Raw genomic sequence first — 19770 nt, forward strand, 5'->3', positions numbered from 1 at the left:
CCTTGTTTAAGAAACAAATGTTTTCTGTTTCTTATTTTCCAGTGTATTGGCATTATGTACGTGAACATCTAACACGGCATGAGTACGAACGGTACCTCCTCTTGAAGCAGGTGTGGACAGATGTCGGCAGAGGAAGGGCGTGGTTGCGATCTGCTCTGAATGAACGCTCGCTAGAACGGTATTTTCATTGCCTTGTTGGTAATCCTGCACACATTTCCATATTCTACGAGGATTGGGCTTTCCTTATGGACGAGGAGAGGAGCAATATGCTGCCCACGATGGCTGCAGGTAAATATATTATAGTAAGGTGTCTAGATGGCAGCACGTTTCCTTTTTTTTTTTTTTTTTTTTTTTTTGCAGAGCAACAAATTCATACTGTACAGGGTGGGCCATAAGTCCCTACCACCCCTTGTAAAATCCGTGTTCGTGGAAAATAGTGAACAACAACCATGTAGTAACATAGTAGGCCGAGGGGGAAGACGGATTGTGATGGTGACCAAGATGGCGGCCATCTTGAAAGCAGCCATCTTGAATTCATGTCAAGATTTTTAAATGGGAACATGGTTATGCGGCACATTATTTTAGGCTAGAATTTAAAGACAAACACAATGGTGAAATCGGTTTGTTGATATCGTAATGTGTTCAAAAGTTACAGGCATTTCAAATTGCTAATTTTACTGCACTGTTTCTGTTGTTGCAGGTGAATAATTATACCGCTAACGACAGCAGAGTGGAAGGAGTTAATCAGGGCATGGGGAGGAAGGAGTGCAAGGGCTGTAGCAGCTGAATTCAATGCCAGGCACCCAGATCAACATCCTGTGTCCCATGTTAGTGTCGCCCAACTCTTCCGGAAGTTCATGGATACTGGTTCCATAGCAGATAATCCCAGGTGTGGAAGACCCACGACCGAAATAGATGAAGCCACATCAGTAGCAGTGCTGGCATCATATGCTACATCACCACACCGCAATACTCGTCGTCTGTCCATGGAATGTGGTGTCAGCCCTACGTCCATCAAACGTATCTTACATAAAAACAAGTGACATCCTGTACAATTGCAACTTCAATATAATCTATCTGAAGATGACCCTCATCGTCGTGTGGAATTTTGCGACTGGGCCCTTGCACAGTCGCAAACGGATCCCACATTCCACACACAAATTTTATTTTCCGATGAGGAAAATTTTTATGTCACTGGAGAAGTGAATAAGCAAAACTGTCGCTATTGGTTCCCGACAAATCCTCAGTGGGTTGACCCTTGCAAAATGGTAGGTACAGGCAAATTAATGGTGTGGTGTGATCTATGGGGCACCAAATTAATTGGTCCCTTCATCATTCCTGGTACCTTCACTGCTGAACGGTATTTGGATATGTTGCGGGATCTCATCCTCCCTTCCATATTGTCCGAGGACGGCACATTTCCACTCTTTTTCCAGCAGGATGGTGCCCCTCCGCATTACGAATTACATGTCCGTACCTATCTGGATGAACAATTTCCTGGACGTTGGCTTGGGCGCAGTGGTCCCATTGAATGGCCAGCACGATCACCAAATCTGACGCCCTTGGATTTTTATCTGTGTGGTCATCTGAAGGCAAAGGTATACGCCGAAAAGATCCGGGACCGTGAACACCTGGAAGAACGCATATTTGCAGTCTGTGCCGATATTTCACCAGAAACTCTTTTTCAGGGTCATGGACAATTGGGTTGAACGACTTACCTTGTGCATAACTCGGGATGGGGTCCACGTAGAGCACGTGCTCCGCCATGCGTGATAGGTAAAATTAGCAATTTGAAATGCTTGTAACTTTTGAACGAATTAAGATATCAACAAACCGATTTCACCATTGTGTTTGTCTTTAAATTCTAGCCTAAAATGATGTGCTGCATGACCATGTTTCCATTTAAAAATCTTGACGTGAATTCAAGATGGCCGCCATCTTGGTCACCATCACAATCCGACTTCCCCCCTCGACCTACTATGTTACTACATGGTTGTTGTTCACTATTTTACATGAACACGGATTTTACAAGGGGTGGTAAGGGACTTATGGCCCACCCTGTATATTAAAACAACTAAAAACAAATTGGATCATGTATAGCCTCGTAAGTTGCGTAGTCCTGGAATCCAACTCTTGGAAGTAGATAGTGTGTTGAGGAACTATACTGTGAATTTTGGCTGCACATGTACTAACGACCATATTTAATGTCAGGTCGTGTTTCAGAATCTACACTGATAATAAATCCCATCCTTCATAATCTTCGTGTTGTATAAGAACGAAAAAAAAAAAAAAACCTCGAATCACATAAGGCGTACAAGTGGACGAAAGCCCAGTGGTAGAGCGGTTACGTCCGGAACGCGAGATCATTCCTTTGATCCGAGGTCATTTCAGCTTGTAATGAACAGAGTCTTGTCTGTGAGAGTTCTCGGGGTTCTTCTGGGGGCAAATAAACACACATTTTTATTTGAATATTAAAAATCGTTATTATTGATGATAAAATCTCATCGTCCAAATTCAAATTTGGATTCCTCGTTTTGACAAGGAATGGCATATATACATATCTTTCAATGTAAGACGACGCTTTATGTAACATTTTTAACCAGTCCAATGTTGTGTATTGATAAAGTAAGATGTTTCGAGAACATAGCATAACAATATATTCATTTCTTACGTTTAATGTGCTCTCTAATTCTGATTTATATGTTTTATTATTATTATTATTATTATTATTATTATTATTATTATTATTATTATTATTATTATTATTATTATTATTATTATTGTTATTCCACTTGTCAATAAATACTTGACGAATTGAATAAGAAAGAATATTGTAAAATTCAGCTAGTGCTGGTATGAGGCGAGCTAGGTTCATAAAATTAGAGTCCGGAATCGATTCCCACTATCGGTTCAGTTTATAAAAATCCTCTAATAACAATAATTACAGAAATACTTTAGTACTACAATTTTCTCTATAGTGAGGTAGAACTTAGGTAGTCCAAGACCGTGCTGTCAAGAACAGGATCTATACAGAGCATTGGCAAGCTAACTAGAGTGACGTAAGAATCCTCAGTGTTTCACAGCAAGCAATGAGGGGGATAAAAAGTCTCAGAGGCTCGAAGCAGGCTAAGCAACCGAGGTTGGAATCCCGACAGAGCCCCGAAGTAGGCTAAACAACTGAGGTTGGAATCCCGACAGAGCCCCGAAGTAGGCTAAACAACTGAGGTTGGAATCCCGACAGAGCCCCGAAGCAGGCTAAACCAGGAGGAAAGGAATAGCTAAGAGTCCCGAAGCAGAATAGAGGCTTTGGGGTTGGGTCCTCTTAGTGCTCCAGGCAAGCAAGAGGAAGGGAGAATCGAAGACTGGTGACTATCCGCTGGATGCTCTCCATTATATAGATGTCCTGGCCGGCGGTGGTACTGCTGCTGCCATGTCATTATGTGCCTTGAAGAAGGTGCTGTTGCTCCGCCGTCTGCTTTTCGTAGTAATCCCATGGGGTGTGTAGTACTCCGACGTAAATACATGTGGTGATGTTTACGAACAGGAGCATGTGACATTGTTTGTACATAGAAGTACGTGATACAGTCACCCACATAAGTACCTGGATCCCAAGTAATTGAATTATAAGTCAGGGGTCCAGGTACTTATGTGGGTGATTGTACATTGCAATATATTTACAAACTATTTTAAGCATGCGACAGTTCATATTTGTAAATAATTAAGAGATTAACTGTTAATGGTACGTGGAGTAAGGACCAGTGCTTTCCACAATTTTTTAAAAAATCACTATCAAAATAAAATTCTATTGATTTTTTTCTTCGCTTTTATGTGTTTTATCTTGATTTTTGAAGAAAAAAATATATATTTGCTTTCTGTTTCCAGGACTTGGGTCCATTTTGTTCGCCATTAGCATAGACAATCCAGAATTAAACCAAAGCCAAGGACAAAGTGAGGGTGGTGAACCAGTAATAGCAAATCATCAGGGTTTGACACGTTCCGAACCAGTCATTCCAGCTGCTGTTCCTGGTAAGTAAAAATACTTACTAAAAAATTAACTGCCATGTTTTTTTGTTTATATTTTCTTTCTTATTTACATTTTCATAGAATCATTTTTGTTGTAAGCCTTATTAGCAACAAACACAGTGAAACTTCTTGTCACGGACACTTTGTTTTCTGGCCGCGACTTTTGTGCTACAGAATAATAGAAAAAATAACTTTTTCATAGCGGACATTCTCAACGATGGTTGTCTATATTTAAAATTATATTTTCAGATCAATTGACTTCCAATCAATACACAGACTGAAAGAAAACTTGTAACTTAATAGAATTCTGAGCAGTAGTGGACAGGATTTCTAGCTGTATCGTGCATTGTTTCATGTAACTATCTAGTATAGAGCAGTGCTATTCAACCTTTTTTCTCGCGTACCCCTAGACACAGTTCGTCATCCAATTGTGTATCCCTGAAGCTGTTTAAAAGAAATTAAATCGAAATTAACTTATTAAACTTAATACACATGTTCTGTTGACTGAAAAGAGGGAGGGGGGCAAATAGAGACCCAACAAAAAGACAATCAGTGTGCCAATCAAAAGACTATTTACAGGAGGATAAAGTGCACATCTGAAAAAATTAACATGAGAAATTTCAAAACATATGGGAGACATCCAGTTCTACTGAGTAATATTTTCGCTTCATCCTCCCTGATAATTCGTATACTGAGGACAATGTTAAAAGTTCAAAAACGAAAAGAAATTTTAAAACTCGCCTGTTAATGAGATGGCTGAGCTCGTTGCCGGGACTCCCAACTCTCCCATTCTTGGCCGTGCGAGAGTCAGAGCTAATTCTGGATTCAAGCAATTTCTGTACTTTGTTTTTATTGATGTTAATGCAGAGAAACTCTGTTCACACAAATATGTTGGTGGAAAGAAAAGAAGTTGTGAAATAGCACTGTCACTAATTTCACTGTACTCTTTTCGGGCATAAATACAAAAGTCACATTATCGAATTTTATTTGCAGTGAACTGTCAATAGACATTTCCAGCAGATCCCCACAAGCCTCTTCGCGTACCCCCGGTTGAATAGCACTGGTATAGAAGGTTTGTCCGGAATGATTTTTTCCCGCCAAAACATGGTGAAGGAGGGGGATGTTTGTTACTACACTTGTTGGGTGATAGTGGGGTCTTAGCTACCAGCGCACCAGTCGCCAGTCGTCTCCAAGCCTTTACGGAGTGTAGATCGTGTTTAAGGTGAACCCCTTTCAAGGTACCTTGGCATCTCCACAATGAATCCTTTGTTAGAGCAGCGTTACGCGGTGAAGTTTTGCGTAAAACTGAGTAAAACTGCAAGTGAGACCCATGACATGATCAAGATTACTTATGGGAGTGATGCCATGGATCGATCAAGTGGTTTTGAATGGCACAAATTGTTTCGGGAGAAAAGAGAGCAAGTTGAAGATGAGCAACGGTCAGGACACCCTTCAACGGCAAAACGTAACGAAAACTTAGTGAAAGTGTGAAATCTTTTGAACTCTGACCGCTGATTGAGTGTGCGGATTATATCAGAACAATTAAATTTGCCAAAAACCATTGTGCACGAAATTGTAACCGAAAACGACAATGCGTCGAGCCTTTGCTGTCATAGACTTCCTGACTAAATAGGACATCACACTGCTTCCCCAAGCCACCCTACAGCCCAGATGTCGCTCCTGCACTTTTTCCTCTTCCCCCGACTGAAAAGGGTCATGAAAGGACGGCACCATGGCTCGGTGCAGGCCATTCAAGAGGCCGTGACGAGGGAGGTAATGAGCATTCCAGTTTCTGCGTTCCAGGGAACCTTCAGTGATTGACAGAGTCACTGGAAACTCTGTCTTGATGCAGAAGGGATATATTTTGAAAACTATTAAGTTGATGTGTCAGAATTGGGAATAAATTTGTTTTAAAAATTATACTACTACTTTCCGGACAAACTCTATATTCGAGGTATGGTCCAATGTCATGAAATATTCTAGGTTGAAAATCTTACTATTGTTCCAAATAGACATAAAAGAGTTTATTACAGAAATCCATGCGCTTTACATTAGTTAATATACAGGGTGGACCATTTATCTTGTTACACTGTTGTAACTTTTAAACTAATAGACAAAAAACGTTGAAATTTTGTACCATGCAAATACCGACAGGGGAAAATTGTTTGATATACTCTGTGATATGAGCAGGTTAACAATGTTGCCAACCCAACATAAAGTTTTATATGGATTTTTTGATCAAAAGATCCAATATGTTTCAATCAAAAATTTTCTTGTACTACTTATACCTGGAGAACTACATACAGTGTAGCCAAACCCAAACTATCACTTAACTATCAAGTATGATGTGGTTATTCCGTAAAAAAAATACGAAAACTCGATTTAAGGGCCGTTCAAAAATGTGGCTTCTGATACAAGATCAAATGTATTTCAATCTTTTTTGGTGTGTGTGTGTGTGTGTGTGTTTTCCCTCTGTGTTTGAGATCTAAGACAATAAATTAGTGTTGCCCGTGAATTGTAATGTTTCTTGTCTCGTCTCGAATTTGTAAATAAACTTCGTCTCGTGAGCAACAGTAGGCATATGTACAAAGTTTCGAAGTTTTCAGTATTTCGTCTGAGTCATGTTCGTCTTCGTTGGAAAGTTAGTTATCAAACCAGAGAACATTATAGCTGTAATACCATTACTCCATGTTCAATGATAGGATTTTTCTTGTTCAGTTTCTCGATACGTTGTTTGTTCATTATAGCCGCGCTACACTTATCTGGTATTTTCAGGAGTAAGTAACAAAGTATACCCCATATTTAAGCTTTATGGGTAACTGATGGTCATAAAATCTTCCCATTCTACAAAGAAATTTTCTAAAACATTTTGGTTCAGCTTTGCTGTCATAAAGAAATATACATTTGGTTCTTCTTCATTGCATCATACAGGTGAAGAAGTATATTTAATGATTGTATGATACGTTGTTGGAACGGTAGTAGGTTTCTATGGCCTACTACAAGCTGAACTTTTCCGGGATTCGAGATGTCTTGTACAGTCCGCAGCAAAAAACTTGCAACATTAGCATGTAAGTTTATTGTGAAACTACGCCTAACAGCGCAGGGAATCAACATAGCGTCACCCCAGGAGAAACCTCGGTGTCCTCCCCTACACACTTATTTTGGAGCAAAAGAATTCGTCGTTTCACAATAAACTTACATGCTCATGTTGCAGGTCCGATGCGGAATGTACATCGAAAATACTTCTGAATTTATTAACGCAATTTTCTGTCAATGCAAGTGCATCACATCAGACTAATTACCTAAGTACTAGGGTCACTACGAAAGTTTTGAGATGTGAAATAACTTACATACTTAAAATCAATTTAACACTTACATTTTCTCAAAGTATTCACCATTACACTGTACACACTTTTGCTTCCTCGAAAACCACTTTTGGAAACAGTGTTGCCAGTCTTTTTCTTCGAGTGTTGAAAATTCATTCTCGTAAGCCACTACAGCTTCTTCAGGGTTGCAAAATCTCTTCCCACGCATGCGATCATTGATCCTGGGGAACATAAAAATCACACGGGGCCAGGTCAGGGCTATACGGCGGATGAGTCATAAATTTGACCTCGGTAGATTCTAAAAACTGAATTGTGACGTTGGCCGTGTGTGCGGACGCGTTTTCATGATGAAGCAGGATCCCACGCAATCCAGTTCTTGGACGCCGTTCCCGAAGCTTCTGGAACACTTTTGCTAGGCAAACAGTGGTGTACCACTGAGCAGTAACAGTCCTTTGTTCTTCAAGTGGAACAGTTGCAATATGGCCAGATTTGGAGAACAAAGTTGCGACCATCTTCCCCACAGTTCGCGGTCGCTTCACTTTCGTGGGTGGATTTTCGTCTGGAAAGATCCAAACTGTAGACTGGCGTTTATTTTCAGAGTCAAATTGATAGATCCAAGTCTCATCACCAGTAACAATGTCAGAGACGCGTCGACAATTGTCTCAATCAAATCTTGCAAGCATTTCTTCACACCATTCAACACGCATTCGCTTCTGCTGTACAGTCAAAGTGAGGCACCCAACGAGATGAAACCTTCCTGAACCGAAGATGATCATGAAGAATTTCTGTTACTGCTGGCGATCCAATGTTCACTGTAGATTCAATGTCCTTGAAAGTTGTTCGAGGATTTTCTCGAATCATTTGTTCCACAGCGGTAATGTTTTCATCTGACACAGCTGTTGCCGGACGTCCAGCTCTCTCTTCATCTTTAAGCGATGTCCGGCCTCTTCTGAATTCACCCAACCACCGAAAAATTGTAGCACGGGAAGGAGCAAGGTCCCTAAATGCCCCCTGCAAACGGTCAAGGCTTTGTGTCTCGTTCAAGCCATTTTTGAAATCGTAAAGGATCATTGCCCGAAAATGTTCCCTTTCGAGCTCCATTCTATACAGCCGAATATTGCTCACATCAACAAACAAGTGAAGGCGATATGGCCACGCCGATAAGCGAGGCGAGTTGAAACTTGCTTCGCTTATTCTCTGGATACCAGTACCGAACGCAATTATTGGAATTCAAATACTGCGCCACAACAATGCGTATCTCAAAACTTTCGTAGTGACCCTCGTATTTGTTACTTTGAAAAACATAGCAGTTTCTTTCTCGGCAATTAGAAAATATTCTAAGGCTACTATATTTGTTTCTCGAGAAAACGATTGAGTTGCATATAAAAGTCGTTGTCTTTTGCTGAATTTAACTAAAATATATCTGATACGGAGGGAGGCAAGTGCAGTTCGCTGTATTTTTCATCTAAAATAGGTAATTATTGTTTTCGTTATTAAAATATTTGCGAATGCAGCAAACAGCTTATCAAAATAATATTTTTTAATAATTTCAGAAAATGTGGTTCATCAACAAAAGCTGAAATATTGCTTGATGGATCCGTGGGATTCGAAACTGTATTCTTAATATCTTCTGAAGCGCTTCTATATATTTGTTTATCATTTGGGCATCAAAATTATCACATAAAATTTGTTTCCATTGTGAAAACTGTTCACGAGGTAAATAATAATAATTAAGGACAGAAATATCAAATTCCTGATTACCTATTTTTTTATAGAAAAGTCTTACACTCTTCGGAGAAAAAATGCTGAAAGTCTGAATGCAAAGGCAAACATAATACTCAGGGACGGAAATTAAGAGGGAGGGGGGGGGGGAGCGTGGTGATGAAGAGGTGATAAATATATATTTTTAAATCGTTCTTCTTAAAATTACATAAGGTACTGAATTAGGAATTTCGCCAAGACATAGACATTTTTTATTTATTTATTTGAGGGGAAAATGAACACACGACTTCACAGAAATGTTTATAAGCCCAGAAAATGCTGCATGGAAACATTCAAAAATTAAGAACGGATATGAATGTTCGGAGTTCTCGTTTTGCAATTAGGAGGTCCGAGTTGTATTTCAATTTAACAACACATCTTTCAAACTTTTCGCATAGTTACTATCTTTGAAATGAATTGAACACATCCTAGAAGTTTAGGATTCAAGTTGTTCTGTCTCTCGCACTCTCCAATCCGCTCCCGGCAAGCGATAGAATATTAAAAAAAAAAAAAAAAAAAAAAAAAAAAAAAAAGACTAGCCGCAATTATAAGTTGAAGGAACTTTCCACAGAGTTATATGTACATATACTCTGGCAACATGTGTGACTATCATTCCTAATTACTCAATAATACTAAAGACAAGTATGAAAAGAATGTAAATTGTTCCCAATATACCACTCCAAACAGCACACGCCTTCGAGAAGAGAAGTCGTCTGCTCCGTACACGTACTGTGGTTTGGTCTATATCCTCACCTACGTCACAGCGAGGTTTCGCCCATCACACAGTTTTTTCCCTTCTCTACTTTTCCTTATACACACTTTGAGTTTTCTGTAGACATTACTGCATAGCTGCTTGACTTTCCACAAACACTTTAACCTGAGAAATACTAAATATATCGGTGTCATTTTGACGTAAGGCAAATTGGTGCAGTTTCTTTAAATTTTTACCAGCATCTTGATAACTCTTTACCCTACACTCTTGTTCTAGCTAAATGCCATATTTCCCTTCTTCGTTCATCTCCTTTTTTACTTTGAGATTTCCATATAATTCTCAATTAAGACATCTACATACATCCGTTGTGTTTCTTTCGGTTTGCACATCACTATATATTTCGTAGTCTATTGTGTATATGTATCTTACCTCTCAATGGATGCCCAAAAACTTTCTAAATGCTGCAATGTGGAATTTGAATTTTTCCGTTAAAAGTCACATTTTGATTTCCGTTGTTCGCGTAACATTGTTTCCGCTCAATGGAGGAAATTGACACGTCTTTCGATCCTATACTAAAGGGACCGTGAAATATTTCCGTTTAAGATAGGTTTCCGTTAGTCCGTTGAAGACAGTTTTACTGTATTTATATAGAGGGTGTCCGGGAAATAAGGACGAATTTGAATTCCGCACCATTTTGTCATATGACGGTTGGCAGCCGTGGTTTTACCATGTTTGTTATCCTCTATCCTTCCGATTAGTAGGCTGTGTGGTGAGCATTGTTGGTTGGTGTTTAATTCGGCATGGAGCGTTTGACAACAAAGCAACGCATCCAAGTGATTAAAAGTTATTACAAAACAAGGAAAGTTCCACGGCAACCGTTCGAGATTTGCGTGTGACACTTGGACGCAATGTTGCCCCTACTGAATCATCAGTTCGGAAGTTGGTCCTGAAGTTTGAGACCACGGGGTCAATCTTAAATGTTAAGTAACCTGGAAGACCGCGTTCTGTTCGAACAGAAGAAAACATTGCTGTCGTGCGTGACAGTGTGACAGTAAGCCCCATGAAATCAGTTCGCCGACGAGCTCAACAATTGAATTTATCACCAAGTTCACTGCATGAAATCCTGTCGAAAGATCTGAGAATGCATGCATAGAAGATTCAACTTACACAAGAGTTGAAGTCTACAGATCATGGAAAGAGACATCGATTTGCTCAATGGGTATTGGCTCGACAAGCGAAGAACGAAAACGAGCCTTGGGTGGTCATATGCTGGATACAATTTTTCATACATAAATATGAGAAAATTACCTTATGTGTATGTATACATAAATGGGAGAAGTTACTCAGTATGTTTATAAAAAAACATTTTTTTCAATGTATTTTATATTAGTTTTATAGCACTTTAATATTCGTCCCTACTTCCCAGACACCCTCTACTATATACGTAAATGTCTTCTGACTGATGCAAATGCCCCTAACAGTAACGCCCATACTTCTTGTAAACTGTTTCCTTTTTAAATTATGAAGAGTTCCGTCCGCCATTGAGGCTCTGAGGTTATTTCATTAATTACAATTTTTCTTGGTTGTTTCAGATCGGAAGAAGAAAGAGAAGCGACGACGGAAAGTTCCTCCACATATAATCTCCTTCGACGATGATGATCTTAGAGACCAGTCCACAAGCACCCCATCCCCAGTGCTACCGTCCTTCTGCAGTGCCCCTCCAACTTGTCTCAACTCGCCAATTTCTCTCACATCGCCAGCAAACAATCAGCTTCAGGACAAGAAGTTATCAAACCATGTACAAAACTCTGTATCCGGACGGGAAGGAAGTGAGGAAATGGCAGAACCGATCATCTATCGTGCAAATGGTCCAGGGAACATTACCAGTGAAGAGGATACTTCACCGCAGAGTACAAGTGTGTTTTGGAACATGCAAGCCGAGCACGGTGAGGAAGCGAAAGAGGAGAATGAAAAGTCGGATAGCACAGAAGTGGTGGTGGAAGCCGAAGAAAACGTGGACCAACAATTGGTGAAATCGTCCGGGATGCGGAGAAGTGATTCGAGGCCCAGTCAGTTGTCTCTTCGTGAGAATTTTAATGCTAGTTCATCGAAGGCCTTTTGTGAAGGTAAAAACATTCCGTTGTCTCAGGACGAAAGCTCAAAGGAGAACTGGATCTCGGATGATGAGAAGTGGGGTAAAGAAAGTGAAGAGGCCCACTCGTTCACTTCTTCCATGTACTCTCATGCATCGTCCAACTCAGGAAATAATGATATTAGGTAAGTTTAAGAGCTTAGTATTGAAAACAGTTAAGTAATATATTCGGTGTAAAAGTACACGAACAAGTCAGAAGTGGATAAGTAACGCGGGGTTCTACAGTACATAATGGTTTCCAACGTATATAATTAATGTCAGTGCTCACCTCTGATTCGAATCTGAATAGGGTCCCTGATTCGATCGCAGCTCTCGCCAAGTGAGCTTTGTGGTGGACAAAGACGGTTAGCATGGGTTTTATTGGGGTCCGTCCGTTTCCTCTCTCTCTCTCTCTCTCATATTCCACCATTTCATTGATTATCTTCATCACCGTCTCCCTTACCTTCGAAGTATAAATGAGGGAGATCCGGTTCGATTCCTGACGGGAGCTCATGTAATTTGGATCCCATATTTCATATAGCCTCACTGCTGAAATTCATCCATCCATCGAAGTATAAACTTTAAAAAAAATAGAGAATTTAAGATTATTTGTGAGTGCGAATCTGAGACTAGGTTAACTCCAGGCTGTTCTACAGTGGGTACCTTATTAGTTTATGAGCTTACCCCATCCATCCGAGGATGGTGTGAATGATTAGAGTACGTTTGAAGCACTAAAGACTAATGCCCACGCACCAGTTTATCATTCGTTGGAACGATTAGCTCACTTCCGTTATACACAATCTCCCATTATTTCTAGGGATATTACTAATAACTTCCCGCAGAGGAGTAATGGGATACGTCTATTGCGGATGTGCCAAAGCCCATCTCCCAGATATATTTCTAGTGTCTGCATCGAAGTTTCTAGAGCAAGTGGACAGTAGTGTGAGGATAATCCCAACAGCAACTGGTAGCAAATCTTATAAGTTGACCACAATTCGACACCCAAATCTAATGCAGGAACATCCTGAATTCAGGAAGAGGTTCGAATTCCGGCTCTGTCGCTTATACGTAACGCTTTCACCTTCGGCGCGAGCCGTCCCGGGTTCGATTCCCGGTGAGGACACTCAATCGAAAAAGTGTAAAAAAGCCTTTTCAGGCCAGCCATCTTGAATGAGGCTTTTCTTCATTGATACCAGGCAAATGCCGGGGTGATACGTAACATATAGGTCCCAGGCCGCTTCCTTCCTTCCCTTTTCCCGGATAGTGCTCGCTGAGGGACTTCATCCCTCTTACGGGACGAGCTAACATGGCCATAGATGCCGAAAGCCCAGAAATCTAAATCCTAAAAAATTTTATACGTAATGGCAAATATATTACATACACTACTGGAACAAATGAGACGCAAGTCGCCCATTCTAGAGTGGAACGGACCTCTCATGCCCCGGGAGGATGTGTGTGTGTGTGTGTGTGTGTGTGTAAGATGGATGGAGGACGTCGCTTTCATGGGGAATATACGCGGATTGCAGGGTGTTGATTTGATGTGCGTAGAAAAAAAGGCCATGGAGATGAGAGAATAATATAAAAGCAGATCTTAAGGAATTAATGAAGTCGTAGCATCTCTTGGCGAGCTCTTCCTGCAGAGTTGAAATTATATTCTGTTAAGCCGAAAGTGATATCGATTTGATTTGGTTTAAGAAGAAAACAAGCAATAAATCTAATCGAGTATCTATTAGTTAATATATGTAGTTAACTAATAGAATTAGTTAACTACAAATAAATAATGGAAATGATTGCATTGATAAATAATGGTAATTCTGTTGATTGCATCTATAAGATTTTTACTGAGCAGTTTCGGCCATTTAAGCTGTGGTCGTGTTCACCATGAAAGTGAAATGAATTTGCATAGGATTTAATTTTAAGAGCTGTTTTATCTGAATTATACGATTTTCCAGAATGAAAAATTCAATCAACATATCACAGGTTCAGCAGCATAGCTGAAAAGAGGCGGATTAAGTCCTGCATTAATGAGTGTGTGTTATTATTTATTATAGAAATGTAAGATAAGATGTTTTCATCGTGTTAAGTATGAGATTCTTGCTTTATTCTGTTCAGGTGTGTATTTCGTGGCGGACAATTACCATATCCGTGGAATTCTTTTCTTGGGTATCTTTTAAATCTCTTCATCAATAACGAATAAATATGTTCTTAATTTTAATCGTGTCACATATCTCAATATTAACTACTGTAACTTAGCAAATATATATATAATGTGTGGTATGTGTGCGCTATTCAAAAATACATGTTTCAGAATCCTAAGTAACTCAAAAACTATCTCCATAAAAATTGTTGCGGAACTACCGCTGGATTCTGAAACATGGATATTTGGATAGAGCACATACTAGTTCCTAAGTGAAGTCTTTACCCGACCACGGTAGGTCCCATTGTATTTTAGCTGTGGACCTTTAAAGTTCATTTTTTCATGTTTTCTGCAGCCTGTAACTCCGAAAGAAAGCATTTGTCACCCAGGTTGGTCTATACTTTTCGTCTTATCTTGGTGTCAGGAATCACCTTCCAAACGTTGTTGGTTTTGTTTTGAAACACCCCCTCCCCCCATATATATATATATATATATATATATATATATATATATATATAGGGGTTTGACAAAAAAAAAATCTAAAACGTTTGCAAAAGTGTGAAAATCGAAAATCATACCTAGTATGGTGTAGGGCCTCCTTTTGCGTCCATCAAGATCCGACGTGGAATGGACGTATACAGCTCCTGAATCGTGGTGTGTGAAATTTTGTACTATTGTTCTTCCAAAACATGCTCCAGTTCCTCAAGAGATGCTGGTGGAGGGTAATGAGACTGAACAAGCCTTTCTAACTCAGACCACAATGGCTCAATGATGTTCAGATCTGGTGATTGTGGGATCCAGGGGAGCTGTGCTAGCTCCTGGTCATGCTCCTCAAATCATGATTTCACCGTTTTTGCAGCGTGACAGGGTGCCAAATCATCTTGGTGGATGCCATCACCATCAGGGAACAATATTTGGGCCATGGGTAGAACCTGGTCCCCCAAAATGGCCTCATACGCCTTAGCATTCATCATTCCATGCAGGGCTATGATGGGACCTGCAGAAAACCACGATATCACTGCCCATACTGTAATAGAAACCACCCCCATGCTTTACAGTTGGGAACAGACAGTCTGTATCATAGGTCTGCGACGGTGTTCTCCATACGTAAAACGACCAGTTGGTGGAAACAAGGTGAAGGTCGATTCATCGGACCACATTACGTGTTTCCACTGCTCATAAGTCCACGCCTTGTGGTCCTTGCACCACTGGATACGCCTCTTCGCATTTACTGCTGTGGCCAGGGATCTGGCGATAGCAGCCCTGCCATGAATTTTCATTTTATGAAGTTCCCGTCGCACAGTTTTCGATGAAACCGGGTTCTGTAGGACGGAATTGAGTTCAGACGTAATTTTCATTGCAGTGGTGTTTTTAGCTGCAATAATTCGTTTTAATGCCCTCCGGTCCCTATCTGACAGGATTGTCTTTCGACCACTGTTGTGCTTTGCAGACGTCGTTTGCCCATGAATTGCGTATGCCCTCGTGACATTGGACACAGTGCCTTTCGATACCCCCACAACGTTCGCCACTGAAGTTCCAACCAGACGGGCACCAACGATCATACCTCTCTGGAAGTCTGTCAGGTCGCCCATTCTACCACACCACGACACTCACAGGTGAACTGGTTACTGCTGACGGAAGAGGAAGGTCCACATGACACATTGAAAACAAAAAACGATCGGTTTCAGGCAGAAGTTAGAAACTCCGAAAACATGGATTCAGATACTTCTTTCAGTACGATAACGATCCACAAGGTGAAATACACGACGTTCTAACATTGTCAGGCTAGATGTAGCAGTTGAGATTGTGATGCTAAGCATGGTTATCCTTAGCATAACAAAGCATCTGCTACATCTAGCCTCATAATACGTATCAAAACGTCGCATATTTCACCTTTTATATTGTCCTTGTACTGGAAAAAGTGCCTAACTCTATATGTATGTTTTTGGAGTTCGTAAGTTCTGCTCGAACGCCGACGATATATATAAAAGTATTCATTTCAGTATCTTTCTCTTCTATATTTTGCGTATCTTTGCTACTTGTTTTTCGGGAATAAAATTCTAACATAGTTATAAAAAAAACAAAAGAAAAGCCACGAAGGTAAGATGTATATACCCTTAGAAACATGTTCACGAGCAGTTAATAAGCAGGCTTGACTGTAAAACACTCGCTTCTATGTTAGAAACTGTGAATGTGGTCACGTGTATATAAGATCGTATACCGTACATTTTGCCTTTTATAGGTCATCGAATCCGGTTCTACGAATTGGGCGCGGTGGCTCAGTGGTAGAGCGTTCACCTACGGTGCTTGGGGTACCCAGTTCGATCCCAGCTCGCGCCGTGTGGACTTTGTGGTGGACAAACACCGTGTTGATGTGTTTTCTCAGGATTCTTCCGTTTGCTCCTACTTTCTTCATTCCACCATTTCATTCATTTCTCATCATCACCGTCTCCTTTAGCCTAACAGGCCTAATCGTGGGACGAACTGAAAGATTTCATTTCATTTTCTACAAATTCCCTCAAATATAGAACTTACTGTCACCAATGTTAATAACTGCTGCAAATAATACTACTGCACAGCAGGGTTAACCATATATAAATAGTATGTAGGCTGATCAGTAGTGTTAACGGTTGGTAAAGCTTTGAAGTCAGTCTTATTCTCATTTCGAAATGATTCATCATGCTAACTGTAGAAGTGCAGAGCATCAGTTTATAAACTGTCTTTATATTTGTCGACTGTTGAGCTCCAGATACGTAAAGCCAAATAATTAACATATAACGTATTAGCCCGATTGTAGTACAACTTCAAATATATGATATTAATTTTTTGAAGTGATGTTAATAGAAAGATTAAAATACTCAGCTTATTTATTTATTTATTTATTTATTTATGGTTACATATAGACTACAACAGGTATATTACCTAATGATAGTGACCTAGTCAGTTTGTATATAGTTAGAGCATGCATGAATTCACTTACATAATTACAAATACACATTTATAGATATGGCCATTTTAATTAATGAATCTTCAATAAGATTGCACAATAGTTCTTAGAGAACGGTCATTTATAGTAAATATGTCAAGTTCAGGATTACTTTCAGCATAGGAGTTAAGAATATAACACATGCTCCTAATAGGTGACATGTATAGCGTATCTGTTCTAGCTGTAGGTAAATGAAAAGTAACATTTCTAGAGCGCGTGCGTTTACCTGGAACATGCAATTCTAAGTGGGATAGTAAATACTCAGAGTCTATATTATTTTGCAATAGTTTCATTAAGAAAATCAAAAGTTGGGTGATACGTCTATCTTCGAGAGATGAGATATCGTGCTTACGAAGGAGGTCGGTATATTTTTCGAATTTTGAATGTAGTCCGGTTTCCTTATAAGTTAAGTACCTCACAAAACGAGATTGAATCGCTTCAAGACGTGCTTAAAATATTACACTTTAATGAAAAACTTTACAATTTGAAGTTCGTTTTTTTAAGATTCAAATCCCAATCTTTACTGCACCTTCTTCTGGTGGTTACGAAAGTATACTCAGTTCAATTTAAATACCTCGTGGAGGTATTGGGAAAATGCATTAATAGCAAATTTTAGGTGTCAGTCAAATCGGGCATGACGCATTATCATTACCTATCACCCAACAGTACGGCACGGTCGCGGAAAAGTAATATAGATTGTACGTATAGCTTTGCAGGAGATGAAATAAACTTTTAAATGTACAAGAGTTAGCCTACGATCATAGTTGAAGTATGTTTTATTTTTACGAAACAAACTAATGCAGTAATAAACAATGCTTCTCACATTTTATTAAATAAAAATAGTTACTAACTTTTCATATGCCTACCAATATTTGGTGTGGAATTATTTCGAGAGCTGATTTGGCTTTTTATCCCATCAAACTTCAAATTTCAACGTCAGTGTAGAGGAGTTCACATTTATACAGTATTCGAATTTTCATTTTCTAACACTAAAATTCTCAAATGTGACTAATGAAGAAGGCAGAATCAGTTTTCGAAATGATTCCAAGCCTAATATTGGTTAGCATTGTAACATGAGAGACCCATTTAAGAATAGCCCCACTGTTACCTGTTAAATGCAAATCTAATTTTAAACGTTCCCTACATATAAATTACATTAATTGTTTTCAGATAATTTAAACCCTTTTTTTCATAAGATCAGTTTAAGAATTATCTTAATATCTAGCACTGATAAAGCAGTCTGGTATAAAAGAAAATCTGATTTTTAGAAAACTATCCTTTATAAAGTCGCAAAATTTGATGATAATAATTTTTAACAATAACTGAATTTGTTGAAATATATCTCTGGAAGAATTTAATAAATATAATACTATAAAGGACTAATTAATAACAGAATATACATGTAATTAAATCCTATAACCATTTGACCAAAACTGATTTGTTTTACATTTCAATTTCAATCTGCACGCAATAGAAGTACATAAAAAATCAATTTGATACATATAACAAATGTAATAGTTCTTCAACTAACCAGATATTTTAAACAATGTTAATTACAACCTCTTGGCATTCAAAAGTTAAAGGGCCGTGGTGGCTCAGTGGTAGAGTGTTCACCTCTGGTGTATGGGGTCCTTGGTTCGATCCCAGCTCGCGTCAAGTGTGCTTTGTGGTGGACAAACACTGTGTGCGTGGGTTTTCTCGGGGTTCTCCCGTTTCCTCCCACTTTCTTCATTCCACCGTTTCATTCATCTCTCATCATAACCGACTCCTTTAGCCTACCTGGGGCCGCGGTGGCTCAGTAGTAGAGCGTTCACCTCTGCTGCTTGGGGTCTCGGGTTCAATCTCTGCTCCTGCCAAGTGAACTTTGTGGTGGACAAACACCGCGTGCGTGGGTCTTCTTTAGCCTAGCCGGCATAACCGTGGGACGTAAAACTCAACTCAATTTATCCTTTAGTTTACCTGACATAATCGTGGGACGTAAAACTTAAAAGATTTCATTCCATTTTTTTTTTTCAAAAGTTAACACTTACTATATCCGATATTATCTAATACACTAAATAGGTACTTTAAACTGCTTTCGACCGGTTAGATACTAGTTTGGAACTGACGCCTGGAATTTAACATTCGAATTAACAACAGCAGTAGTTCCCAAGCTCGCCACTATTGGCGCTACAAGCATTAATAACTCTATCGGCCAAAGCTGATATAAATACAAGTTCACTTATCAAAATTCTCTCTTCCAAAATTCAAGCAGAATTACAAAAATAAATATCTCAAAACAACATTTGGAAGATTACGAACTGTTTGTATTTTGACTAAACATATATTATGTTTTAATAATGGAGTTACTCAAAAAACCACTACCGATTATCTATAGACTTTTTTTTTAATTGTAGATTTTCCAGTGGAACTTCCATTCCCGTTAAGCCTACGCAGACATTGACTCCTGTAAACAATGTAAGCGTGGGAGAACTCATTCCAGTGTCTCTAGCAGACGAAGCTCATTCTGAAGAGGATTCGTTGTCTGTTCCTAGCTATTCAGAGGTGAGAGAAAAAATCCTTTAATATACTGAGAAAACTAGTACTTTACACCCGGCCTGCGATTGCTTACAAACACTTTATTTTAACAAATGCTCCTCCTCGCTACTCTACTGCCTACGGTAGGTACCTTTCACGCACGAGGGCCAACAAAAG

The 19770-nt window shown here is 39.4% G+C and overlaps 1 protein-coding gene across 2 annotated transcripts in view; it reads left to right on the forward strand.

The window, feature by feature from the left end:
- LOC145680223 (sorting nexin-29-like) overlaps positions 1-19770 on the forward strand; it is an 84571-nt gene that overhangs the window by 19795 nt on the left and 45006 nt on the right. For both annotated transcript variants that reach the window (XM_081750541.1, XM_081750540.1), the window contains exons 4-7: positions 43-288; positions 3883-4026; positions 11415-12099; positions 19473-19620. In XM_081750541.1, the coding sequence (XP_081606667.1) occupies positions 43-288; positions 3883-4026; positions 11415-12099; positions 19473-19620 (1223 nt within the window). The remainder of the gene's footprint in view (positions 1-42; positions 289-3882; positions 4027-11414; positions 12100-19472; positions 19621-19770) is intronic.

Source organism: Thermobia domestica, chromosome 3, assembly GCF_964235325.1.
Source record: "Thermobia domestica chromosome 3, izTheDome1.hap1.1, whole genome shotgun sequence".
NCBI lineage: Eukaryota > Metazoa > Arthropoda > Insecta > Zygentoma > Lepismatidae > Thermobia > Thermobia domestica.